Source organism: Epinephelus moara, chromosome 16, assembly GCF_006386435.1.
Source record: "Epinephelus moara isolate mb chromosome 16, YSFRI_EMoa_1.0, whole genome shotgun sequence".
Taxonomy (NCBI): Eukaryota; Metazoa; Chordata; class Actinopteri; order Perciformes; family Serranidae; genus Epinephelus; species Epinephelus moara.
Genome location: NC_065521.1, coordinates 4574129 through 4600919, shown reverse-complemented (window position 1 = coordinate 4600919; position 26791 = coordinate 4574129). Strand labels below are relative to the sequence as shown.

General features: G+C 44.6%; 2 protein-coding genes across 3 annotated transcripts in view; both read left to right on the top strand.

Annotated features, from left to right (window-relative positions):
* asxl1 (ASXL transcriptional regulator 1) overlaps nt 1–25636 on the top strand; it is a 62532-nt gene extending 36896 nt beyond the window's left edge. For both annotated transcript variants that reach the window (XM_050064567.1, XM_050064568.1), the window contains 8 exons: nt 11832–12033; nt 12970–13139; nt 13340–13424; nt 14577–14743; nt 20514–20610; nt 21131–21236; nt 21422–22409; nt 22501–25636. In XM_050064567.1, coding sequence (XP_049920524.1) covers nt 11832–12033; nt 12970–13139; nt 13340–13424; nt 14577–14743; nt 20514–20610; nt 21131–21236; nt 21422–22409; nt 22501–25086 — 4401 coding nt within the window. In that variant the 3' untranslated portion in view covers nt 25087–25636. The remainder of the gene's footprint in view (nt 1–11831; nt 12034–12969; nt 13140–13339; nt 13425–14576; nt 14744–20513; nt 20611–21130; nt 21237–21421; nt 22410–22500) is intronic.
* Nucleotides 14750–20506, top strand: LOC126402595 (t-SNARE domain-containing protein 1-like). The gene is made up of 3 exons (XM_050064733.1): nt 14750–18943; nt 19076–19295; nt 19428–20506. Exons 1-3 carry the CDS (start codon nt 18743–18745, stop codon nt 19685–19687), a joined length of 681 nt encoding a protein of 226 aa, XP_049920690.1. The 5' UTR covers nt 14750–18742; the 3' UTR covers nt 19688–20506.
* Nucleotides 25637–26791: the final 1155 nt, after the last annotated feature.

Genomic DNA, 26791 nt, shown 5'->3' with positions numbered 1-26791 from the left:
ATTTCCCAAAACTGCATAAATACCACACATAGCAATGCAAAACTGCTTTGCTAGCTCAATCATGTTGTAACTAAGATATCTGCTGGAAAAAATATTTTTTTCACGGACCGTTTATTGAGTTATTACAGACACCGCTAACAGCTAACGGTTAGCCTAACTAAACTACGATAACCATGTTGCTATTTACCAAACGTCACATCTCGCCTTGAGTATATCCAGTCAGCACCAAGTAATCCCCAAGCCCCAGCCAGGAGTTTCTTGGGGCCGTTCCGAGTACCTACTCCGAGGCAGGGACTTGTTTAGCCCCCTGCCCCGTAAAATTACCCCGAAGTTCCTGCGGTGGAAACGGGCCTTATGTCAGCCTAACTAGGGGCTGGTCCAAGGCAAGCCTGAGCCAGCCCTAACTATAAACTTTATCAAAGAGTAAAGTATTGAGTAGAGATGTACCAATACCACTTTTTCCTTCCGATACCGATTCCGATCCCTGAAACTTAGGTATCTGTCGATACCAAGTACCGATCCGATACTAGCACGTAAAATAAAAATGGGTGGGATATTAATTGTTGTATGTCTCAACTCCTATAACTCTATGTAAAATATTAAGAAATGAATACATAATAGTAGAATGAATGCCATAAAACCTTTTTTTATTATTATTATCCAAGACACAGGTTAAAGTGCAGCCACACAATTTAGTAAAAAAGACATTTTAAAGGCTACTGTAGAATAAAACAGTAGTGCAACAGTAACAATATAAAACACAAAAACAGTACTAGTAGTAACAATCCTTAGTGTGCAACATCAACTTAAAAAATAAATAGTAAATTAAAACTTAAATAGGCTAAGAATAAATAACAAACCTGAATGTAGCAAGTAACACTTCAAAAAATAAATAATAAACTTCAAAAATAAAGTACAGTGTGCAAGTTCCATTTCCCTAGTCACCGTATCCCATCTTGCTCCTGCAGGATCTCATCAAACAGGCCGCTCAAGCAGCTCTTGCTGGTGCTTGGCTGTGCTTCAATACGTGGGGCCTTAGCAGCTGACACTTCTGCCTCAGCTTCCTCAGTTGTGGTCCTCTTTAATGACTCCTCCATCTTCTTCACCTCTTGGGTCAGAGCATCCTTGGGGATGCTTGATGCTGTCTGCACTCGTGAAGTATCTGAAATACGAGTAAATAAATAAATAAATAAATAAAATAAACAACCTCCACTTGATGGTGATAGTCATAATAGTTTTTTGATAGGTTAATTTGATAGGTTAACAAGGCATATGGTGCATGTAGCCTACATGTCTATATGCATGACATTTTACCCTATAGATGGCGCACTTTAATAAATAATTAAATATTTTCACAGTGGATATGCTTTTCTTCATCATATTGACTCATTTTTTCCAAACACATATCCTATATATCACATATTTAGACATAGGCCTACCTGTCTTTGAAACGTGGGTCCAAGGGACTGGCAACTGCATACAAGGGCTCATCCTCGATGGCACTGAATCTTCTGTCGACAGCCTGTAGAAGGGTAGTTTTCATCGTTTTTATGCCTGTGTCCTCCGGGTTCTCCCGAGCAAGCAGCCGTTTCAGCACGGTGACCGAGGGGTTAACTTCAGCTGCAGAGGAGTTGGTGGAGCTGATCTGTCTGGTCAGTTCTTCAAAAGGTGCGAGAACGGTGACACTTTTCTCCAATAAAGCCCACTGGTTGGGAGACAGGGTCGTGGGCAGATCGTGGTCGGCTGCATATAATGAAATCGCCTGCTTCTGCTTGAGTAGACTCTAGGCCATATAGAGCCTGCTGTTCCATCTTGTTGTCAGATCTTGATGCAGTCGTTTGAGTGGCATTTGAAGATCTTTTTGGATATCCTCCAGGCGCGAGGTAGCCAGTGGTGAGTGTTTAAAGTGCCCTATTATCTTTCTGCCATTAGCGAGCACATCATTCACACTTCTCTGTGCCAGCAGCCCTTCATGGACCGCCAGCAGCCCTTCATGGACCACCAGCTGGATCGTGTGGGCAAAACATCCCAGACTGGAGACGTTCAACTCGTCCATAGCTTTTTTTCATGTTGTTTGCAGTGTCATGCAAAATCACATGAACGCTGGACTTGAGGATGTTCCATTTTGCCAGCATTAATTCAATTGTGTTTGCAGTTGATGAGCCAGTATGTGACCCACGGAATTCACTTGCATGCAGCACTGCGCTTTTCAGAGTGAATGTATTTGTGTCTACCCAGTGTGCCATCAAACTGAGCAAAGACATTGGGCTCACATCAGAGCTCCAGATGTCAGTGGAAAAGCTGATAGCCTGCACGTCTTTTAGGCTGGATGAAATGAATTCACTGACTGTCTCGTAGAGTTGGGGGAGGGCTGTTTCGGAGATGTATTTGTGACTTGGTAAACTGTACCGTGGCTCTAAATGCTCCATTAAGCGGTGGAACCCCATGTTTTCAACCACAGACGGTTTGGTCGTCGAGAACAATGAATTCAATTACTTTGTCTGTAATCTTCACTGCTTTGGGGCTGTCTTTTGCAAGTTTCTCCTGTTGCTTGAATGCACTTTCCAAAGTTTGTTGTTGTGACTGCGAGGCATCTTTTTTCCTCTCCTTCGCCTTGGTGAAATCCTCATGCTCCTTTGCATGGTGCAGCCTCAAATGCTTTATCAGATTGCTAGTGTTGAATTTTGCAACACTAGTACCTCCCCTCGAAACTACAGCCTTGCATATTTTGCATGTTGCAGTTTTACTAGTTGGATTTTCAACACTGAAATGTTCCCAAATAGCTGACATGTTGCTACTGCTCTTTAAACTCCGCTCCGCTCCGCTCCGCTCCGTGTCCTTGCCTGTAGCGTGCATATGCGTAAAGACATGAGGCATTCTTCTTCTTCTTCTTCTTCTTCTTCGTCTTCGTCTTCGTCTTCGTCTTCTTCTTCTTCTTCTTCTTCTTCTTCTTCTTCTCTCAATTAATGGCGGATCGCCAACAACTTATACTGTGCATACCGCCACCTACTGTACAAGAGTGTGTATGACATGAGGCATTACGTGGTATCGGATTGGTCATAGGCTGTACTTGCCGATGTCGCATTTTAGGCAGTATCGGAGGCATTTCCGATACTGGTATCTGTATCGGTACATCTCTAGTCTTGAGTCTAGTCTTAAATGTGGCGATGGTGTTTGCCTCCTGGACCAAAACAGGAAGATGATTCCACAGAAGAGGTGCTTGATAGCTGAAGGCTCTGGGTCCTGTTCTACTTTTGGAGACTTTAGGGACCACGAGTAACCCTGCATTCTCAGAACAGTGTTCTGGTGGGATAATGGGCACTATGAGCTCTCTAAGATATGACGGAGCCTGACCATTTAGAGCTTTGTAAGTTAGGAGAAGGATTTTGAATTAAATTCCAGATTTTACAGGGAGCCAGTGCAGAGAAGCTAAAACAGGAGAAATATGGGCTGGAGCCTATCCCAGCTGACATTGGCCAAGAGGTAGGGTTAACAAATAGAGACAGACAACCATACACACACACATTCATGGCCAATTTAGAGTCACCAGTTTACCTATCCCCAACCAACATGTCTTTGGACTGTGGGAGGAAGCCGGAGTACCCGGAGAAAACCCATGCTGACACGGGGGAGAACATGCAAACTCAAGGGCTCCCTTGCTTTGAGGCGACAGTGCTAACCACTACACCACCATGCCGCCCTGATTAACAATCCAATATTATCAGTATTACCATTGAAATGTGAATACATCTTTCCATATTGTTATCTTTAAGATATGCCTTTTTGAAATTCTCATGGCACGTCTTTGTCACCATTTCCGCCCAAGCCCGCCTCCTTTCCAAACATTCAAACATAATGCTAAGCAGCCAAAACAATGACAATTCTGACTAGGGGTGGGCGATATAATATAATACCCTAAAATAATATCACCATATTTCAGGGTATTTTTGCGATATCGCTATTCTTGGTGATATGACAAATTAGTAAAAAAATATTGTATTATTATTTAAGAGCAAGATAAGTGATATAGTTTAACATGTCAACAGTTTACCTTCATATATTCAGTAAAAACTAAGGAAAAATGGTCTCATTTCTTTCGTAATCAACAGGCGATTACTTCTCTTCTTGCAGAATCCTAAATGATTGAGTTTTTTCCCACCTGGACCTTCATGCTCTGTCATTTCTCCTCTAATCATCACATTGTAACCTGTGACAGGCTGTTATGTTACCATACCCATTGCACATTCAAAAAAACATATATGTAGTTTTTTGTCAAGCCGCGAGCATCATGTAGGTTTACGTTACCAAAGGTTTATGACAAAAGCACTTGACATCACCGATTTCCATTTGCGCATGGCGAGAGAGAGAGGAGAGGGAGAGTCGCTGAATGAGTTTCCTTCTGAGCGATTATATTAATAAAAGATTCCGCTTGGACTTTTTGTGTGTTTTTGGTTGTAAACTGGTGAAATTAAGCCCTAGGAGTGAGTGCTTTTGCCAATTTTTCTAGGACTACTTCATTACTACTTCGTTATTACACATTATGAATGTGTAATAACAGTGTAATAACAAAAAATACAAAGCAGAATTGGATTTTAGAGGTTTTTAGTAAGAATAAAATATGTGACTGCACACAAATCTAACAAACAATATATTCAATTTGAAGATATACATATATAACATATGTACAAAAAAACTGAGATGCTTGGGCTCTTATTTTTGTAAAAACAGGAAGAAAAACAACAACTATGTACAGGCTTTTTTGAACAAAACACTCTTTGGCAGCAAACACAGGCTTCTCTCTCTCTTACCTCCAGCAGACTTTCAAAAAGCCTCTCTGTCTCTCTCTCGCTCCATCTCTCTCTCTCTCTCTCTCTCTCTCTCTCTCTCTCTCTCTCTCTCTCATATCACATCACACTGCTGGGCCTTTATGGTACTCCTTTAAGCAGTTCCGGTAGACATGGAGGCACAGTCCCACATCACAGACCTCGCACTTCCAGGGAGTGCTTCTGTCACACACACTGCACCGGCATGGCCTCTTGCTGGCTCTCTGTGACTTGGCCTGTTCGCTGCTGCATGTGGGGACAGGGAAGTGGTCACGGGTCAGGGTCATTGTAGGCCTGCCATCCGATGGCACTCCCAGTAGGTCTGCAGTGATCTCTTCTCAGAAGGCCTGGCGTGTCTTCTGGCACATACAGCAATGTCCAGGAGATGTTGGAACACCGTCATGGGCCACCTTTTGGTTTTGCGGTGCACAGAGTTCATACTGAGTAGTTGATCTGATGTATCGACTACTCCCATGTACTTGTTGTACTCTGTGACTGCTGTGGGTCTTGGGACAGGGATCTTCTGGTGCCCATCATCTAAATAGATAGATAGATAGTTAGATTGATAGATAGATGTGAGTATTTGGTATCTAAGTGTTTTCAGTAATTCACAAGAAAGTCCACACAACACAATAAATCATATTACAGTAGGAACAATATCAATACCTGTCTTCTGCCAGCGCTGAACTGTGTCCCCACTGTATACTGGGTGGACGCTGGTGCAGAGGGAAACCTCCCTGGTGTCCATCCATTTGACAAACAAGAGGTCCCCATCTTTGATCCAGCGGATTGACCCTCTTGGGGACTTTTTGTTCAGGGCATTGTCCTGTGTCGTAGGCATACCAACACTTGCCTGCCTGTAGGTGCCGCATGCTCCAAAGCCCTGCTGGGCCAGATGCCTGTCAAGTCAAGTCAAGTCACTTTTATTTATATAGCACATTTACAACGGCTGCAGCTGAACCAAAGTGCTATACAGGTAAAAACATATTCACATACACATATACAGGACATAAAGTGTAGTACAGAAGTACAAGTACAGTACCAGAAGAGGGGGGGGACTGGTGTAGAAGTTATCTGTGTAGATAACACATAGCCAGACCCCAAGTACTCCTTCTTCACCAGCTCTGCCACAACATCATATGACAGCCCCTTCTTTAGTCCCCACTTTGTGGGCTTCACTTTCATATATGGCTTGATTGCCAGCCTGGCCTTGGTGGCAACCATCCTTTCATCCACTGCAATGTGCTGCTTGGGGTGGTAGATGGACTTGCAGCGTACCTTCACCATCTCAAGCAGAGGTTTGACCCGGTGGAGTTGGTCATATTCCTCTGTCCCCTTCTTCTTGTCATTCTCCCTGCCTTCCTTCGGGTCACTCGTGAAGGTTGAACGAAATGGCAAAGAAGCAGTCTCGGGGCATGATGGAAGCAGTGAAGGGCACGTGGAAGATGGCCTTCTTCCACCAGAAGTCAGAGACCTTGGGCAGCTCCAGCACAGACATGTACAGTAGCATACCTGTGTACAGTTTCATCTCCTCTGGGGTGATGGCAGTCCACTTGAAACGCTTTCCCTTCTCCAGGTTCCTGGCAGCATTCTTGTTTGTGTTCCTGCACAAGAGACTGAGAACCTCTGCATCAAAGAAATTTGAGAAGATCTCAGAGGGTGGTGGGTTTCCCACATTCAGAGGGGGTTGGACGCCGGGGGGGTGTTTTGGGTTGAATGGTGGCAGATGAGGGACCCGATCGTCAGGGTCGGCCTCTGTTTTCCACCTTCCATCAGACGGCACACTGAAAGTAAAAGAGAATACACACAACACAATAAATCATATTACATTAGGCAGTAAGGAAATAAATTCAGCTGGACTAAAAACTCCAGAACTGGGTGTACCTTGGTGGTTGAGAGACTGGGTCTGCCACCGGTCTTCGTTGAGTTGGTGAGCGGCTTCCGAAAGCTGAATCACCAGCGGCAGCATCTCCATGGCCTTTCTCTCTCTCTCCCTCTCTCTCTCGCTCTGCCTCTGCCCCAAGGTTCCTCATCAGAAGACACACAGACAGGAAATGGAGACGTCAAACAGGTGAAATTCAGCTTGAATGAAATAGCCTAGATAGAACTTCAGTCATCCCAGAATAATTCAGATGTTGCTCAATAAAAGTTACCAAAGAGCACAAACTGCAAGTTTACTCACACAAAGCTACATAGCGTTAGTTATATGCTAGCCAGAAATGTTGTTCAGAAACGTCACCACACAATGTATAAAATTACATGTACAAAGTATACAAATCAAGCTAGCACTATTGGAGACATATAATAATATTAGAATTCGATACTAATGTTATTGGAGTCATAAGATAGATAGCTAGAACTTCATTCATCCCAGGAACTTCATTCACCCCGAAATACAAAGGAGAGATGGCCCAGTAGATAGCTAGTGTAAAGGCAGGCTACATACCTTTGTTCTGAAGCTTCGCTGTCGTCTCCCAAATCCTGGAACCCCAACGGAGGTCTAATAATCCTGGATGATTTCCTTGACATTGATGGAGAAACATTATTCTCTGGAAATTCTCTAAAATACTAACTAAAAATGCGTCAGCAAGTGGCTGTATATAGCTGGCTCTGTGCCGTGTAGCCTGTATGTGCTCCGCTGGTAGTCTACAAGTAAAGAGGGACAAGCTCTGACTGGAACTACCATAATACCCCTTGCATATGACAGGAAAGTGCAACTTCTCTTGGCTCTTGGTCTTGGCAACCACAGACAACAACGAATGCATTTTCTGAACTTGCTCCCAACGTTCTCTGGCCGGAACTACCGGAACTTCCCTATATGACAGGAGAAAGCAACTTCTCTACTTTGAGAAACCGTTTGAATTTTTTCGATTGCACATACGATTCAACAGTTAGGGTAGTAATAAGAACCATTGAGAAATTGTGTGGCCGGCGACACGGCAGTAATACAAGGGTTAAAGAGTCGGAGAAGTCCAGAGCTGTTCATAAAACATTCAGGACTCCACAGTTTATTCCACACTACTGACGCTGCTCCTCTTTTTGGAACCACCACAGAGTCGGCAATCATTTAGCTTTCAGCCATGCTTGTTGTTGCCGTGAGTAACATGACACATGTATGACGTCATTATGTCGACAAGTCAAAGTATTTCCAATATCACAATATGAGTTTTTCATATCATATTAAAAATTATACTCGTATTACTGTGAATGAGATGATAATGGCACACCCCTATTCTGTAGTTCACATACTCCATCCAGTTACACATTTCCTCTAATTCCTATATACAAATAAGCACTGGCCGCTCCATGTCCTGCTTCAAGACAACATAGGGTGATATGGGCAAACATGCATGTCCCGGTATTTTCAGGCTGAATGGCGATACACAAATATATCCCAGTATTTGGGCGACATGTTCAGTTGCTAGCTGATCTACGGCTGAAGTCCCCTGTTATTTTTGCTGCATGTGTTTTTCCACATCAGGGCAGGTAATAGAAGTTTACCTGTTGGAGGTGAGCTGTTTGCAGAGGTGCAGTAAGAGCCTGTTGTCTGCAGCTCTTCATCAACATCTCACTGTGGCTGTTTCTGCTTTTACTCTGCCTCCCTGCCACATTATTAGACCTGTCTTAAGAAAAGCTGCTAATAAAGTTTCGCTAATTCGATAATAAACACATTTTAATTCCCATAGAGTCTTAAAAATAAAAGTCCCCCATTATTTTGTTACATGAAAACTTTAATTCCAAAGCAGCAAAATAAGGAAATGTTAAGTTTTTGAGCAGCAACTTCACACAACTTCTAATACAGCTGATAGTGAACATGAAACAGTGAACTGTGATGAAACTAAACTCCAAACCACAGAGATTCAATTGGGAGCTACAAAAGTACTGAGAGGTGAACACACAGAGACTTTTAAAAACGCCTATCTCTCTGGTCTCAGGCAGACTGAGATGAGTAGAGTCTCGCATCACACAAGCTTGTTTAGTGGGCTGGTCGGGTGTTGGCTGCGGTCAGCGAGACACCACCGCTACCCACTTGAGTGCGGGTGGCCCAGCTTTTGGACCTACTCCAGATAAGAAATAGGTGCGCAGCGTGGCACCACGCGTCTAAACTGATGACAGAAACACAAATCAGTGCCGCATGGCTTGACTGGGCACGGCTAAAAGTTAGAGGTGTGTTACTGCGGTAACTTCACTCATCTCACAGACTGATTTAGTGTAGCTTGGCAACATAAAGACCGATGTCGCACTTTAGACTAATAAATAGACAGATTAAACAGAGGAGCAGCTCTGTGTCTCTTGATGGAGAACTTGTGAGTGAGTGAGGGGGCGGAGTTGTGCAGAGAGTGTGAGAGAGGAGGGATGCACACTGTCTAATCTATATCTTGCTTGAAAATATATCCATATATTGTAAAAAATTGATATACCGCCTAGCCCTAAGACAACATCGCATGTGATGTGGATCAAGTCTTCTGGACAGACTTACTGAGAAAGCTGGATTTAGCTTTATTTTGTTTTCTCCTGCTTCTTTTTTGTTGTTTGAGGAGTGTTAGAACATTTTGAGATAAAACCTATCACATTGTGTGTTATGTTCGGATGGATAGATGTATATTATACATCCATACTTTACACATTTGAATACTTGTGTGTGTGTGTTACTACTACTGCTATGCATATGACAAAACTGTTGCAAACCTGTGTTGCCCTGCACACAAAAAAAACAAAAGCCACAAGTTTTTTTCATTCAAACCATCAGTGTTTGTATTATGTTTTGTGTACTTACTGCAGTGATCAGAGCCGGCTTTAGCCACTTTGGTGCCCTAGGCAGGATTAGGGTTCGAAAAAACAAAACAAAAACATTCCAGATGTACAGGCCAGGATGAGTTGTATGTGTAAGTGATGGGAATATTGTGATATTATTGATTGATATTTGATAGAAACAACAAAAATGTCTCTGGATTTGGCCATATTTATATTAGACACATGACTGCAGCAGTAACATACAATTACAGAACTCACCTGATTCAGGCTGTGTCTCACTGGAAGTCATGAGGTAGTGAGGTGGTGTGCTGAATCCAGCCGTGCTGCTGCTTGTTGCTTGACTTGTAGCTGTATTCAAACATACAGTACATCCATACTGTTACACCATTGCTTTAAGTCTGTTGTGTCATTCTACTTCATATAAAGTAGGCACTGTACAAACAGACTTTATTTTATTTGACCTACATTTTCTGTAATTAGTAACAAGGTTAAACTGGAACATTCCATAGTAATAATAATAATGACATTATAATATTAATATTAATAACAACAACAAGAATAATGATAAAAATGACAACATAGCAGTGTATCAGAGACCACAAATAATTGGCTAAACCTACATTCCTCAGCGAGTGGGGGAGATGTCAGAGAAGGCCCCTCTGCAGCAGCCTCTTGGGGCTTCTTGTTCAAATATTTTCTCAGTGCATCTGGACAGATGTAGAGTAGATTTACCTCTTACTGTACAGTACAAGCAAAACATGTAACTGCAGCAGACGGAGGACTACTTGCACCAGTGAGGTGTTCAACATAACATAAATTATTATCTAGTTGTGATTATGCATTACTAAAATAAAAAGAGGTTGCACTACAATTATATAGTCACACGTTAGTTTTACAGTTGTCCCTATTTGTTATCGAATTTCAGCACAATATCTAATGTGCTAAGTAAGAGGAGGAGCACTAAGCAGCCAGTAGTTCACCAGATAAAAACGGCAATAAACCAGCTCAGCAGCTTAACTTAATCCTTGGCAGCGATCACATCATTATCTACAGTAGCATTATTAGGCAACTTTGCTTTATTTCAGTTTCGCAAACTGCTAGCTCGTACAAATGAAAAGTCAAATGGCAATTTTTTAATGTTACAAAAGACGACATACTTCGATACTGGGACCTCTGCCTCCTCTTTTCTCTGCTTTCTGTATGTCGCACCTGAGGGCTTGGAGGTCTTTTTATGATGATAACCTAATAATTTGACAAATTATGACCTCTTGTTGTCTGTCAGTCACAACCGCTACCTACCTGAGATGGCACAAATAACTCGTCCCACCCCCCTCGCCCACAGTGATGTGACTGAGCACGGTGCAAGACAGGTTCAGGGCAAGGTCAAAGAATGACAAACAACAGGGGGGTTGTTGTTGTTGTTGTTTACTTTTTATTTGTTCTTTTTTTTTCAAGACAGAGCATGATGAAAAGGCGCCAGTTGGGGCTGCAAATTATTACTAGTATTTATTTTATCTTATTTATTCTATTTTATTTTTTTTATTATTTTTTTTGAGGGCTTGCAGCTGGCCCTGGCAGTGATGGTTTTGTTAACTGTATTGACGCAAAAACACAATATTTAGACAAGTTTTTCAGAAATTGTTTGCTTTTGCGAGAGATGTGTAAGGTTTTGCTGCTTTAGTGTAAGGTTTGTTGGTAAATGTTTGGAAAAAAAGCCCACACTTTCAAAGACAGTGCCAAAGCAATCAGAAGAAACTGTAAGAGACTGTTAGCTAGCGGCCTCAGCATGCTGTTCAGCAGTATAATTTTTTGTAAATGCACTGTCATTAGTGTTACAAATTGTTTGTCACACAAACAGTTGTGTACTATGGTGTTGTGACCTGTTGGAGAGTTAGATGTGGGTTAGTAATTATTGTGTTATAAAGTTATTAACTGTTAGTTAATAAATGAAGTGTATGCAGTTCATCTGGGTCCCCTCTCAATACATTGTGCAGAGCTTGCCCCAACTGTAGTGCTCCTCACAGCAAACACTATTAGATATTTTCCTGACTATTGAACAGCTACGACAATTGTTTGAGCTGAGTGTCTGCGCAGTGGAATATGAAAAATACGTATTGTAAGGGAAATACACCACACCACAGGATAAACGTGATCTGTTGAATTTCACATTTATGTGACCACAGAATCAACTGATAGGAGAAAACTTTGTGATGTGCATCTCCCATTACACTGTTTTTCCTTCACACTTTGTAGAAGAACGCCCTCCAGTGGACGAAGACAACATCAGAGTCAGAGTCACCAACAGAGCCAGCCAGCAGCACTGTCCCCCCAGCTCCCAGCAGCAGCACCCCTGCAGCAGGCATGGTTGTGGCCCCGGTCGGCCCCACTGAGGCCACTGAGCAAGAAAGCTGCGACTCCACCGAGACCACCGCTGCTGCCAGTGGAGACAATGACGGTAACACTACACCACACACCAGTGACCTCTCAATGCATACATTAGCACAAACCTCTCCGATAGGGGTTTTTGTTACATTGGGGCAGTCATGCCGAGCCATGCCCGGAAACACTCGATTGGTTCTTCCATTACATAATGTTAGTGTGGTAAAAGACATAGCCTACCATGCTCACCAGTGCTGACCATTGTGCTTTTTTTGTAGGGACAAGTATGCAGCATGAACCAATGTCACGTATCACAATGAATGTGCCTTCTGCTGAATTTGTCTCATTCTCGTGAACATGATATCTCAAGAACACCTGAAGGGAATTTAATTTGGCACAAATGTCTACTTGAATGGAAGAATAAACTGATTAGAATGTTGTGGTTGAAGGTCAAGGTCATTGTGACCTCACAAAATAAGTTTTTGGCCATAATTCAAGAATTCATTCTCTAGTTATGGTAAAACTTCACTGTGACATCATAATGATCTGCATAAAACACTCTCTGGACATTATTCAGTGTCATCTCAGGAACAGAAGGGGAGGCATTTGGTTAGATACTGAATTGGTGACTCAAAATTTGGTTGCCCACCTTGAAACTGCTGATTGTATAGATCTTCTGTGCTGTCAAGGGGAAGATGGGTTTGAAGCATCCATGTTTTCACAGACTTGGATGAAACTGTAAGAGAACATGACTAGTGTGCAGAGGCATACAACTATGGGGTGGCAATTCTAGTTTTTATCATATTAGGACTTCTTTGGTGATGTCACATATTCAAGACTTATTTAATATGATGTATAATAAATTATTGCTTGAGTGCTCGTCATTCTTTAGCCTTTCCTGCTGCTCTGAGCACTGGTACTCTAATAGCATTAATAGAGTGAGTGTGTTACCAGAATATTTGCGCTGTTCAGAAATGTGTGTGACAGAAACGTATTTTCCTCTGACCTGAAGCCTCGGTGGACGAGAGCTCGTCCAGTGCCTCCTGCTCCACAGAACTGCAGGCTCCCAGCACCCAGCCCCAGACCCGCCTCAGCAGGGCAGCAGGACAGCAGGGACGCACAGACACACAGCAGGCCCAACATGTTCAGCACACCCAGACCAGACTGAGCCGCTCAAGACAGGTCAGTGCCATGCGTAAAGCCAGTGGCTGCTCCATGGATATAATGGAAATTCTAATATGTGAGGTCATTAGCCATGTCTCCCTTTCATGTCATGTGTTTGGATTTGATCTGAGGAAGGGGAAAACAGTGCTGCTTAACATACTGACTGTAGAATTGTCTACTGTGTCCACCTGTCCATCCCACTAATTGTATTGCTGCAGTCAGGAAGGCAGAGGAAAAAAGCAGTCATGATGCCTCGTGTTGTCCTCACCCCTCTTAAAGTGAATGGAGAGCACGTCCCCTCAGGTAAGAACCACTCTTTTTCCAGAGAACAACGGCAATAATAATACACAATGCAACAATCAGCTTACCTTTAAAGTTTTGTCATGAGTTTAATTCAAAGGCTACAGTTATGACCTAACCTTGGTTAGCGGGGGGTAGACAAAATAGGGTGCCTGACTCTGGCCCCCTCCTGACACCAGCAGAAGAACATAGTAAACAAAACTTAAATAGACTCAAGCATTATTTATTTTTATATTGTGCCCCTCCCCAAATGAAAATACAGGGGAAAAAAAAGATGAAAAAAGGTAAACGGCGGAATGTCCCCTTTACTAATAATTATCATCCCACCCGAGTCCACTGCTTAAAATGAAAACACAGGCTAAGGAAAAGCAATGCAAAAAAGAAAAAACAAAGAGGCCTCACTCACTGGGTTGGAATAAAAATAAAATAATCTGATCCTACTTGGTCATTTGGTCAGTTTCTTTCTGGCCCTCTACACAAACACGGTGGAAGAAACACCAAAAACACGAGTCCATGGAAGGTTTTTTTTCTCCCAAGGCAGGCTGTCTCCACTCGACCACCGTTCTCCTTCCTCTTTTCCCAACAAAATCAAGAACCCCCCCCCCCAACAATTCCCTGCTCCTTTGTCTCCTACCAGCCACGCTGTTTCACCAGTATGCAGCACACCTGAACACAATTAACTCACAGGAGGGAACAAGATTAGAGCAGGGGTGAGAGGGAGACACTGCAAGACACATTAAGATTGTATTAGAAGGCTAATCTTTTTTAAAACCCTCTAGCAATCCTGTGCATGACTCTCCCCTCACCTTTGTGGTGGTGTCACAACAACACACCAGTAAAGAAAGCAAGAAATCAGAGTGCTGATTGGTCTGTTGGGTCGGACGTCAACATTAACCCAATTAGTAAACACAACTGGAAGGAACAAAACAGAGAAGATAAAACTCATCATTTTAAAACAACAGGACACCAATAAAATGAATTTCACTGATTCCAGTATCTGAATGCAAAGTGTTCTGTGGAAATGCCCCCCCCGGGCCTGACAGGCACCTGAAGAGGCCAGGAACATCTCGGGGTGGTGGGTGCTTAGCTGCCTGAAGCTGCAAATAGCTTTAGAATCATGCTGAGCAGTTGAACCTGTGGTTTTTGCTGTGACAGGGCCTATGAAGAGGAGTCGAGGAGGGGTGGATGTAGACTTTGAAACACCTGGCTCCATCCTGGTCAACACCAACATCAGAGCCCTCATCAACGTGCGGACCTTCTCAGCCTTCCCCACACACTCACAGCAACAGCTGCTGCAGCTGCTGCCAGAGGTGGACCGACAGGTATGTTGTGTTTCTGTCCTTATAGTGAATCTTCAGCTTTAATGTCTGTGGTGATGTTGCATCCACTAACCATCACACATGGAATGAAACAGTAGAAACAAATCAAATCTTAGTGTAGTAGCAGGAGTCAACATTACATACCATTGCTCTACAGCTGTCAATCTCACTCATTGTGAAATTAAAGCTAAATAGAGATAAATTGCTCCCTTGACAGACCAGGCTGATATCAGCCTAACTATGGACTGGTTCAAGGCAAGCCTGAGCCAACCCTAACTAAAGCAAAAAGGAGCCAATTATGCATTTCGCATGTTGTGTCATCAGATTCGCTCTGTGCGTAATGGCCATTAGGTGTGCCTTTAAAAGAATCACATGCTGATTAGCAAAGAATCCAGCAGGTGCACCACAAAATGGCAACAATAATAGCAATAACAACTATTATTCTACTGTACAAAATTTTATTGTGAAGATTACATTTCATAAGATAATGAGATACAGTAATGTTAGAGTACAACAGATAAAGAGTAGGTCCAGGCTGCATACATCTTTATAAAGATACCATGAATGTAAATTACAATGTACATGAATATTCTGATAATGAGATATAATGAAAAACTGTAGAGGAGAAGGTACTTTCCACATACATGATATAATATGTGAGTAGGAGAATGTGAATATTATTTACACAGTGGATGTAAAATCTAATTTTCTTAATAAGGGAAAGGTATTGATGTATGTTAATTAAAGGAGAAACAGACCCAAACATGACAGACTGCTTTACCTGGGCATTACCTTTGATGTAGGGCTGCACGATATTGGAAAAAAAAACAACGGATATTGCGATTTTATTTATTTTTTTGCAATATATTGCGATATTAAAAAATACAAGAATTTTCACCAGATGACTTAAATTAGGAAAATTAAGAAATAGTGGCGGGGCTTTTACTGGCCACAACTGCAGAGGCTACCAGCTTCATTTGTATCCCTCCATTTTCTAATTAGGCTTTTATTGTGAAACATTTGTAGGAACTTGTGGAGGATTCAGTTACTTGTATGTTTCTGTTCTGTACGACATCTACTGCACGTCTGTCCGTCCTGGAAGAGGGATCCCTCCTCAGTTGCTCTTCCTGAGGTTTCTACCGTTTTTTTCCCTGTTAAACGTTTTTTTTTTTGGTGAGTTTTTCCTTATCCACTGCGAGGGTCCTAAGGACAGAGGGATGTCGTATCCTGTAAAGCCCTGTGAGCAGGCCTGGAATTTCGTCATTTTAGGGGCAAGGCCACTTGGCCTTCCGTGTTGTCAATTTTTTGAGGGCACAAAGGCCAAAAGCCAGGGCAGCAAGGCCATAAAATAAAACAATGATTTTAAGTCCACGTTCATAATGAATTTAAGGAGTAACGATGTATAACTATCTGTGAAATGAATAAATAAAACAAGCTCAAGTAATAATAATGAGTATAATTAATAATGTGATGCAGCAACAGACTAAAAGAGAGCTGTCAATGCAAAGAAGCATAATAAGTGACATTAACAGTATCTAACAACACACACTATCTCTCTACCAGCATCTCCGTCTTCCCTCTCCTCCACACACACACACACCTCACCTCCTGATGCTTTCCTTATAGGTCAGTTACACAGGATATAGTTTTATAGCCTACAGTCCATGGCAGCAACAGTCATGCTTACAACAACAAAGTCACTCTTTAAAACCCAATAATATCTCACTGGAATATAAATTTTCCTCCTGACATCACAATACTAAGTGAAGAAAGTCACGTTATCTCAGCATGAAGACAAACATCAGTATCAGTCATTCATCCTGCTCTCTGTCCCTCCTCTACTGAGGACATTCACTGTCTGCAGGTCGCTGCCTCAGGTACATGTTCAGATAAAGTGTTAGCCTACAACAGACAACTTTCATTTTAGTTTGTCTTTAACACTTTGCTGTTAGCACCGCGAACGCGATGTGCTTGTGTCGACTGCGATCATAAATCATAATAGCGGAGAATGAGAGACTGCGGACAGAGCAGATTGAAATATGGCTTTCTACATGCTGATCACATGTAGCTATTGATAAAGTATTGGCTTGGCTGGCAGAGGTTTTATTGCACTTACTCACAGTAACAAGTGTAGTTGTCGTTAACTAGAGTCATCTTGAAGTTATATTCCCTTCATCTGCACCGCGGCCCCACCGCTGCACAATGATGATACATGAAACAGAAACTTTAAAAAGTAACGCCGATAATGGCGGAGCTTACTGTTATTACGTTGTTTATTAAACTTGCCTTGGGTTGTTTAATACCGGGTCTCGGTACCGATCCCTGCCCGGGCGTTTGTTGAAGTCTCCTGGTTGGCCGGTGATAGACTGGTGTCAAACTGTCATTACAGCCCGTCCGAGCGGTTCATGCCAGGCTCGAATCAAACCCACCACTGGTGATGTACGCATCGTCTCATTTGATGTTGCTCAATAAGACTGTCATCGTATTTTTTTTCTCAATAGACGCAGGTGTCAAAGCCATGTTGACAGGAAAGAGGCAGAGGAGAAAACCGCAAAATCATCTGGGGCACTGCGGGCGGGGCATCAAGGCCACTGTGGCCTTAGGGCAGATATTTTTTTCAGGGGCACAGGGCCAAATGAGGAGGGCACGAGAGCCGTGGCCCTCGTGAAATTCCTGCCCTGCCTGTGAGGCAAATTGTGATTTGTGATATTGGGCTTTATAAATAAAATTGAAATTGAAATTGAAAATTGGAAATTGAATTGTATGTTTGTGTACGGTACTTCAAATGTAGCTCCTGTCATCTGCTTGCGCTTTTTAGGTGACTACAACAACATTTCGGCTGGCACGTGAACAGACACAGTGACTCAAATAATAGTAAAAGTAATAAAAATAGGACAAGAATAACCCGATGACATCACACACGTCGTGAAAGACGACTGGGGATAATTGGTGTGTACCATCGTGTAGTCTCTCATGTCTTTGGCCAAGTCATGGCACGATTATATGACTCCACAATCGTGTAATGTGACATAGTGACTTTCAGAACGGGCAGAAGTCGTGTAGTGTGTACCAGGCCTAAATCGTCCTTTACTGTTTCTCCCTCTTGCATGTTGCTCATTTTCAGTGTGTGACTGCAGCATGTGCATGAGAGGGGGAGGGGCTGCTGAGAGAGGGGGAGGCGAGCGGAGCAGAGCAAAGAGCTCTCTTCAGCACTGCTTTTCTGAAGCAAAACAAAAGTTTACATGTTCTAAAAAGAAAACATCGCATGTCCTGCGATGTGACTATCGTACATCGCGATGACGATGTTCAAACGATATATCGTGCAGCCCTACTTTGATGCGTGACTGACAGACAGTAGTCTTCTTTAGAACTTTAGAACTTTATTTTATTTTTGTCCCCAGTGGGGCAATTCATTTGCAGGAGTGTGGACATGACATATAACATACATATACATATACATATAAAACAACAAAACACAGAGGCAAGGCACAGATATACACAAATAATTAAGGCACACTGAGCATCACTTACTGCTGCTGGTTGCTGCTTGTGCATGCGCCCTCTACTTCTTAGTGTTGACAGAATGCTGACCTGCAATCTGTGAATTGTTTGACAATGCAACAACTACTACAAGAGAAACATTTACGTTTTATGGTGTTTAAAAAAAAAAAAAGTCAATAAATCTGAGCTGCAGTTTAGGGCAGGTAGCAGTATGGTCACTTTTTTGTATTTTTGAATTTTGTAACTGACATTTAGTGAAGCGTAACTCAGGCACACACTGGCCCTCATTTATCCATCTTGCATGGAAACGGGTGCAGATCTGAGCGCAGGATTCATCTTACGATAGGACACACGTGTGATTTATGAAACGTTCGTATCTGACCAATCCCAGCGTACGAATGATCAGGCCTTGATAAATGCAGCGGCTGAAATCGATCGTCATTAGCGTGTCACGCCCTTAAATATTTGTGGTTCAGAGGCCTCGCTCTTTGAGGTCACAACATGGAGAGGAGAAACATTGCAAAGCAGAGACACTTTTCCGAGCTGGAAATCGACACCCTCACGTCTGAGGTGGAGGTAAATAAAGATGGGCTTTTTGGAAGTTTAAAAACTGGCATTAAAGGAGCCCATAAAAACGCTGTCTGGAAGAAGATCACGGAGGCAGTCAACAGTGTCGCCGCTGACAAACGGACTCCAGCTGAGGTTTGAATAAAATTGTCAATAAGTAGCCTGTCTAATGATGATGATAATAAAAAAAAAAAAGAATCTTTTATTCATCCATAGCCTAATAGCCTATGCCATGTAGTTGATCAAGTCACAATTCTTTACGTTTAGGTCAAGAAAAAGTGGTCAGACTTAAAGCTGGCGACAAAAAAGCGTGTTGCTGCCCTTAGGCGCAGCAGCACGCAGACTGGAGGAGGCCAACCAGACCCCAGCCTGACCCTGACAGGGACCGAGGAAAGAATCTCCCCACTAATTGGGTCAGAATCTATCTCTGGCATAAGTGGTGGTGGTGGAGACACAGACGCACTTGCATCGGAGCCGGAGCAGAATGGTAAGTAACAGCCCTCCTTTTGCTTGCATTACAGTTAATTTAACCCTGACCATACACTATTGTCCAAATAAATTGGCTTACACGTGTCACACAGGTACACATTTTTATTGTTTCGTTTAAATGCTGTTTCAGAGCCAGGCACCAGTGGCATGGCATCCAGGTCTTCTCCCCAGAGTGGTCCCATCGAGCCAGACCCACCAAGCCAGGCAACCGAGGGCGAGCATGTGCCCTCCGCCTCCCGTGCTGGGCCAAGACCAGCAATCATCACGGCAGAGGTCCTGGAAAGGCAGACACAAATTAGCCGTTTATTGGCTTCAGTTGTTAGCACGCTTGAGACAATTAATAACACACTAAAAGAAATGAACGAGAATCTAAAAAAAAAAAAGACCTGAATAAAATGTTTAAATGAATAAACGTTGTCCATTGTCTGTATTGAATATCCCTTTAGCCAATAGCCCCTAGGCTATACTTGCATTACATTACTGATTAAATACTATAGAGCACTTACACAGCTTTAAGGTATACTTTACATTTTAGAAGCGATGAATGAGGTCCTGTCTCCTCCGTATAGTGCCCAGTGGAGGCTGGTTCCCTGGTCATTGGTTCATCTGGCTGCGCCGGCACATCAGACGGCACAGATTTCTGTTTGTGGATGTCAAATTTTAGAGTATAATAATGTATAGGCCTGTCTATTAAATGTATAGTTATCATGTTTAGGCTGTTTAGCCTATCATTATTTTTTTTTTTCCAAAAAAATCAGTAGGGCCTATCAGTAAGAACATAGGCTATTTTATGTTATTTTATTTTATTGTTTTATTCGTTTTGGGAATCCTTTTTTAATATGTAGGCCTACTGAATATGTGGCTGCTTGTGCTTAGATGACAAGTTTAAGCTTTGTTTAATAATTATTTTCAGACTCAGCCAGGTTTTGCTGTACTGCACCGCAAATCCACATTGAATCAAACTTGCGTACACGAGCTGAGACCTGACGTGAGATTTGATCGTAGCGTCCGCTCACATCCAAATTGATAAATGCCGAGCCTTGCGTGGAAATGGTCGTGCGCACAGTTTTCTGCCATACGTTCGTTTGATAAATGAGGGCCACTGTGTTTTGCCATTTTTAGGGTTAGTGGGATGCATGTGAGGCATGGGCCACACTGCTCCTCAGATGTATTATTATTTTACTGTTATTTGCACATCATGTCCTCTCTCTGGCAGATTGGACCAGATGGGATGGCCAGACTAAGCAGCTCAGCTCTCAACAATGAGTTCTTCACCCATGCCTCCCAGAGCTGGAAAGAGAGGCTGGCTGAGGGTAAGTGATTGGTCAACCATGAACAGGCTGCCACATTTTGCAGAGACTTCTGCCATGCTTAAATATTCACATTAGATGGAACTGTGGGTAAGGAGTTAGGGATAGCAGAAGCAAAACCAGCAGACGGGTGACCAAAATGTTGATATAAAAAAATATGCGAAGAAATCATAAATGCAAGCAGAGAAATTTGCTCCAAAAGGCAACAATTTGCTCGAGCATTCTTTACATGGTGTGAATAAACAGGAAGAATAGCAGTGTCGAAATATCCAATGACAAACACCTTTGCTTGATCTAAGTGAATCAGTCCATACAGGGACCTGTCTTTATACTTCTGATGTCAGCACTGTCCTGGAACATTACAACTACACCTGCTGCTTATCAGAAGTCACCATACATAAATGATCCCTGGGGTCAAACTGTGACTAATTATTTAAACAAGTGAAGGGTAGCTAAGTCAGGTTTATACAAAAACTTATACTGATTGTTAGGGTTGATCCGAATCATTGTTTGACACATTTAGGTGAGTTCACCCATGAGATGCAGGTGCGTTTCCGGCAGGAAATGGAGAAAGAGAAGAAGGTGGAGGCGTGGAAGGAAAAGTTTTTTGAAGAGTACCATGGGCAAAAGTAAGAGCCAATCCATTCCATCTGACTTTAAATTCAGTGTTTACACAACAACCATATAAGTTTTCAGTCATAGTTTTATTTAGAAAATCCTTGTTGTAGATCTTCATTTTGACAAGGCCACTGTTATATGCCAACAAATATCAGTGTTTCTACCATGTGCTAAAGCGTAGTTTGTGTACCTGTAGGTCTGGCCTGACACAAGAAGAGTCCTTAAAGCTTACCATGAGTGAAGCCAATGAAGTTGCAGCCAGTGTGCTGGACAGTGATGTGGCTGTGGTTGCAACTGGTGCCCCCAAAAGACGCAGTGTGGGTCGGCGTAGGAGAGACGGCAGAATGCGGAGACGCACGCGAGCTGACCTGCGTCGGAGGGCCCGTCGTACCCTCTGCAAGGCCACTTCTCCAGCTCTGCAGTCTGCAGAAGCAGCTGAGGCCAGCACTGCGCTGGACATCTCAGCGGTCTCTCTTGGATCTCCCATGTCCGACAACACGGTGGTTCAAGGCGAGGTGGTGCTGCAGGCAGAGTGTGGCGTGGAGCTCCCAGCTGAGAGTGCCGCCATAGAGCCAAAGCCTTCTCCCACTCCAGAGCCAGTCACACTGCCAGCCTCCACTCCTACTCCCACTCCCAGCCCCAGCCCAGCCTCCACCAGCGCAAATGAAGAGCCCGAAGCTGTGGCCCGCCTGCTCCCAGAGGAGGCTGCACCTGCACTGGCTTCCACCTCCTCACCTTCCTCCTCCTCCTCCTCCTCCTCCTCCTCCTCCTCCTCCTCTTCTTCGTCTGCCTCATCGCCTGTCTCCTCACCCTCCTCACCTTCTGATAGACAGGGAGCTTTTGCTGCAGGACTGGACTCTTCGTCATCCTCCTCAGCTTCCTCCAGTGCTGCAGTAGCTGCTGACCCCCTGGATGACACCGCCTCCGTGGTCACCTCCATCACAGGGGGCACCACCACCAGCAGCCGTGAGAGTAGCCCCTCAGCCAGCCCAGCCACCACCCCTGTACCCAGTGCTCAGCTCAAGGAGCAGAAAAGAAGGCCAGATGAGACTCAGGCCTTCTCCAGCTTCCCCGAAAAGAGGCCGCGGCTTGACGACCGTCAGTCCTTTCGTACCACAATTGACAGTGTCCGTTCGGAGAAGCCGCAGCCGACTACAGAAGAGCCCAAGGTGCCGCCTATCAGGGTAAGACTGTGTGCACAGATTTTTTGTCTGTTCAGCAATGAGTTGTTATCCAGGTTGTATCTGACTCACTGTCCATGTTTCTCTGTCCCAGATTCAACTGTCCAGAATCAAACCCCCCTGGGTCAAAGGTCACCCCACCTACCAGATCTGTCCCCGGATCGTGCCCCCCGGCGAGGGCTCGCGGCGGTCGGGGACGGGGGGCGCGCGTACCCTGGCGGACATCAAAGCCCGTGCCCAGCAAGCCCGTGCCCAGCGCGAGGCCGCTGCTGCTGTTGCAGCCACTGGCGACAGGGCAGAGCCGGCCGGGGTCAGGCTGCGGCCTGCTGCTGGGCTACAGGATAGCAGCAATGGACGACGAGCACGAGAACATCCAGGACCTATCGAGCCAGGAGGAGGAGGAGGAGGAGGAAATGGAAGTGGAAGAAGGGGAGGTGGTGGGATGGAGGAGCAGGGATCGTCTTCAGGCACTAATTCGACTGGAACACAACTACAGCTTCTCAATGTAGAGCCTACGCCCCAACCACCCCCCTCCTTGTCCACTACGTCAACCTTTATTTCCCTGGAGCCCCCGCAGACCCCAAGCCCTCCTCAAGAGGAGGCAGCTGGGAGGCCTGAGACTGGAGAGGATGTAGAAGCAACATCAGCCAGTGTTCAGAGCTCGTCTACTGGTATCACAGAAAAGGCAGCTGATTCATGCTCTTTAAAGTCTGAGGTGCCTGAGCCTGTTGCTGCCTCCTCAGAGATGGCTCACCAGGGTTGTGAAAAACCCTTACTGGCACCGACCTCCATTCCAGATTCCCTTCCCAGGTTTGGGGCTCAGGGTGTGGATGTGATTCAGACGCTAGCCAGCTCCTGTCAGCCCAAAGATCAGGTCCAAGGGAAGGAGGCTGCATTGGGTGGTGTAATCCAACATGGCTCCCACCACGTGGAACCCCAGGAGGTGTTTTCTCACTCAGCTGCAGAGAGACGGCAAACAGACGTATCCTCTCCCCAACAAGCAGACTCCTTTGGCGGAGAGAAAGACGATGAGGCTGCGACACATAGTGATTCCACAGAAACAGCCTCTGACTGTGAGAATGACATCCAGGAGGATGAGCAGCCACAGCCTGACCAGGACTGGTGTGCTCAACTGAACATTCAGCGAAACGGCCAGCTGGTCATCTGTAGCCCTCCTCCTCAGAACCAAAAGCCAGTCATCCAGGCCCGCATGTCCAGCCGCCAAGGTCAGACTGTCATTCAGCCTTGCTTTCCCAAGGGCCTGCCTCACCCTCAGCACAGCGATCTTCAGTCTCTCCCCCCAGTCCAGCTGCAGGGGATCAGGGACAACAACACTGTGGTCAAAGTGGAGCCTGGAGATGATTGTAGAGGCTCCAGACAGAGCTCGACTGAAGAGGACTGCCGTGGAGGATTAAAGCCGTCTGTCACACATCCAGTTGCTTCAGCTGCCTCCAAGAGAGTGGCCAGCTCCATCAGACCAGTGTCCAGTGTGGAGGCCAACAACCCTTTGGTCACTCAGCTGCTACAGGGCAGCCTGCCTCTGGAGAAAGTTCTACCCTCGCACTCTGCCAACAGGCTGGAGATCAGCCGATTGCCAGGACCCCAACCCAGGCCACCAGTGGCACGGACCCAAGGGCCTCGTCACAGGCCTGAGGTCTTAGCACAGTCTCCTAGCCCCGAACTGAGTGCAGCCTCACAGATACACAGCAAGTCTCCAGCAGGTCACCCAGTCTCCTGTCTGATGGAGGCCCCGGCTGCATCACAGTATCAGTCTCAGCAGGCCCCCGGGGCTGTCCCGGTCATCACCTCTCTGCCCACCTCCTCATCCTCCTCCAGTTCTTTGTCCTTTAGAAGTAAGTCAGACCTTAGCTCTCAGCCCCCTGTGGGCTCTGCAGTTATAAAAGACTCTCATGGTCCTCAGCCCCCTCAGGGGGTCACTCCAGACAGGCCCCAGACAGCCCACCGAACCATGCCTAATGGCCCCTCTCCTCCACATGCAGACCCCTGTCCCACCGAGGTGGTGCCTACCATTAAGATTAACTGGCGCCCTCCCCAGTCTCATCTCCCCCACTCTCACCAACAGCAGCTGTCTCCTGCATCCACCGTAAAGAATGAAGGCAGTGTGCGGCCCACGTGCCAGGCCCTTGCCAAATCATCCCCCATTAAACCCATGAGTGTTACCAAAAAGGAGCCTGGGAGCTCTACGGACGGCTACCTGAGCGGAGGGGCCATGGAGGGACTCCTCAACATGGAGATGACTTTAGCCAGGATGACAAAGAAGGAACACAGCAAAGCTACCTATTCCTCTGGCTCTCCCTCCTCCTCCTCCTCCCCCTCTCCCTCCTCCTCTGCCTCCACCCTTCCCTTCCAGCTGTATGGGAAACTCCCCAAGCATGGTGGCATCGGAGGGGTGAGCTACACAGCCAATGTGTCAGTGATGGACAGCGGCAGTTTCTCCCGGAGCATGGCTGACAGTGTGCTCCAGCTGCGCCCACGCATGGCCTCCAGCCAGACCACCCTCAGCATCCAGGCCTTTACTGACAGTACAGCTGAGGAGGTGGCTCTCAAGTGCTCGTGCCGCCTCAAAGCCATGATCATGTGCCAAGGCTGCGGTGCATTCTGCCATGACGATTGCATCGGGCCCTCCAAACTGTGCGTGTCTTGTCTGGTGGTCAGATAGTATGTTGAAGTCCCTGTGCACTTTAGAACTGCTATCTGGACTGGGAGGCTCCAGAGTGTACAGAAGCCTGATTAACGTAGAGCACACAGGAGGAGCCTGACAGGCAAGATTTGCCTTGTATAATATGACTGGTCTGTATTTTTGTTGTTGCAGATTTTCTGATTTTTTTTTATTTTATTATTTTTTTTAGCTGTACTTATATATTATTATTATGGTTATTGTTGTTATTAATATTAATTATTATTATTATTGTGACTTTGGGGCATGGTTGATTGTAACTTGTGCCTTTTTTGTTTTCTTTCCTCAAAAACATTTACCTCATCTTATCTTGCACCACCTGTCATCATTTGGTGGCCATCATTGTTTTGGTCCTTCGTCTGCTTAGTGGACAGGGACTTATTGTTGTCTTTTTGCGCAAAGAAGTATTTTTTTAACCATTAAAATGAGTAAATGACATTGTTTCATTGGTTTGTGTTTTGCCTCATTTCATGGTTCCCTTTAACTCCTGTCTGTAAAGTACAATGAACAAATAAAGTGATCATTGAAAGGTGATAGGGTCCTTGAAGCCTTTGATGAACAGAAATGAATCACAAATACAGAGCATGTCCAGTATGACAGCCCCAGACAGCCCTTTAGGTTCAGCCTATAGACAGATTCGCTCTGAAAGTCCACCATGTTGACGATAGCGGTGGTCCATACCATGGAATACCAGGATGTTCAAATCAAAAACGGCTAATGCACAAGCTTCTAGAGGAGAGCAGGGTGTCATTCATCAGATGAATTCAATCACTCAATGACTAAATTGTTACATGAATTACACAAAATGCAACTTCAGTGAAATTTGATCCCATCAGCTCCTTTAACTTGGGCTCATTTTCATTGTCACACCAGTCCCTATTCAGTGTTAAGCACTTGCTCCTCTCCCTCTCTCATCAGAGTCCTCTGGTAGGTCTTGATATCCACTGATAACTGATGTGGCACAGAGGCCGTCAAAAAAATTTTTTTCAACACCTGTGTAATGGCTAGCAGGATGCAAGTTTGGCTGATGCCCATTTCTCTCCATCTTTCCTTTGTTTACTATTGTCTACATTTGAAGTGTAAGAAGTTGGCGGGAGAGTTTAGGGACTGGTGAGTTGATTTCCTCATTCTGATGAGTGACTGGTAGCTACACACCACCACCGTCCAAAGTCAACCAGAAAAAGTACCAAGACTTGCAAAAATAGACAAAAGAGCCTAAGTTTAGCAGAGCTGACAAAAAGGCAGCTGAAAGCGTCCGAGCCATGCTACGTCATTCGTAATAGACTACTTCTGAATATTTCCATTACCACCAAATGATTTACCAAATATTAAGCATTTATTGTAATGAATGTGTTAACTACTCAATCTCATGCATGTGTGCATTCTCTCTGAATGTGACTTTCCTTTGGTGTTTATCCCATGGTTACCCAAAACAAGATTAAGTGTCAGTAGTGCTGATCTGCCCAACCTCAAATAAAGGATGCAAGCTGCTGGCTCGCTTGAACAGAACACTGATCAGCACTACTGAGGAGGGATTGGGGACAGAAACATCTGTGTGAAGCCTCCCAATGAGTCACTGCAAAGGGAGGCAGGCAGTAGGCTAATACATGTGACAACATGGATGTATTAAGGAGGATGTAGTCACTTTCATTACCAATACCAGTGAATTGGCTTTAACACATAAGTG

Coding starts and splice junctions, on each gene's coding strand:
- LOC126402595 (XM_050064733.1), top strand. CDS start 18,743: ATGGAGAGGAGAAACATTGCAAAGCAGAGACACTTTTCCGAGCTGGAA. Junction 18,944..19,075: donor ACAAACGGACTCCAGCTGAG/GTTTGAATAAAA, acceptor CTTTACGTTTAG/GTCAAGAAAAAGTGGTCAGA. Junction 19,296..19,427: donor ATCGGAGCCGGAGCAGAATG/GTAAGTAACAGC, acceptor ATGCTGTTTCAG/AGCCAGGCACCAGTGGCATG.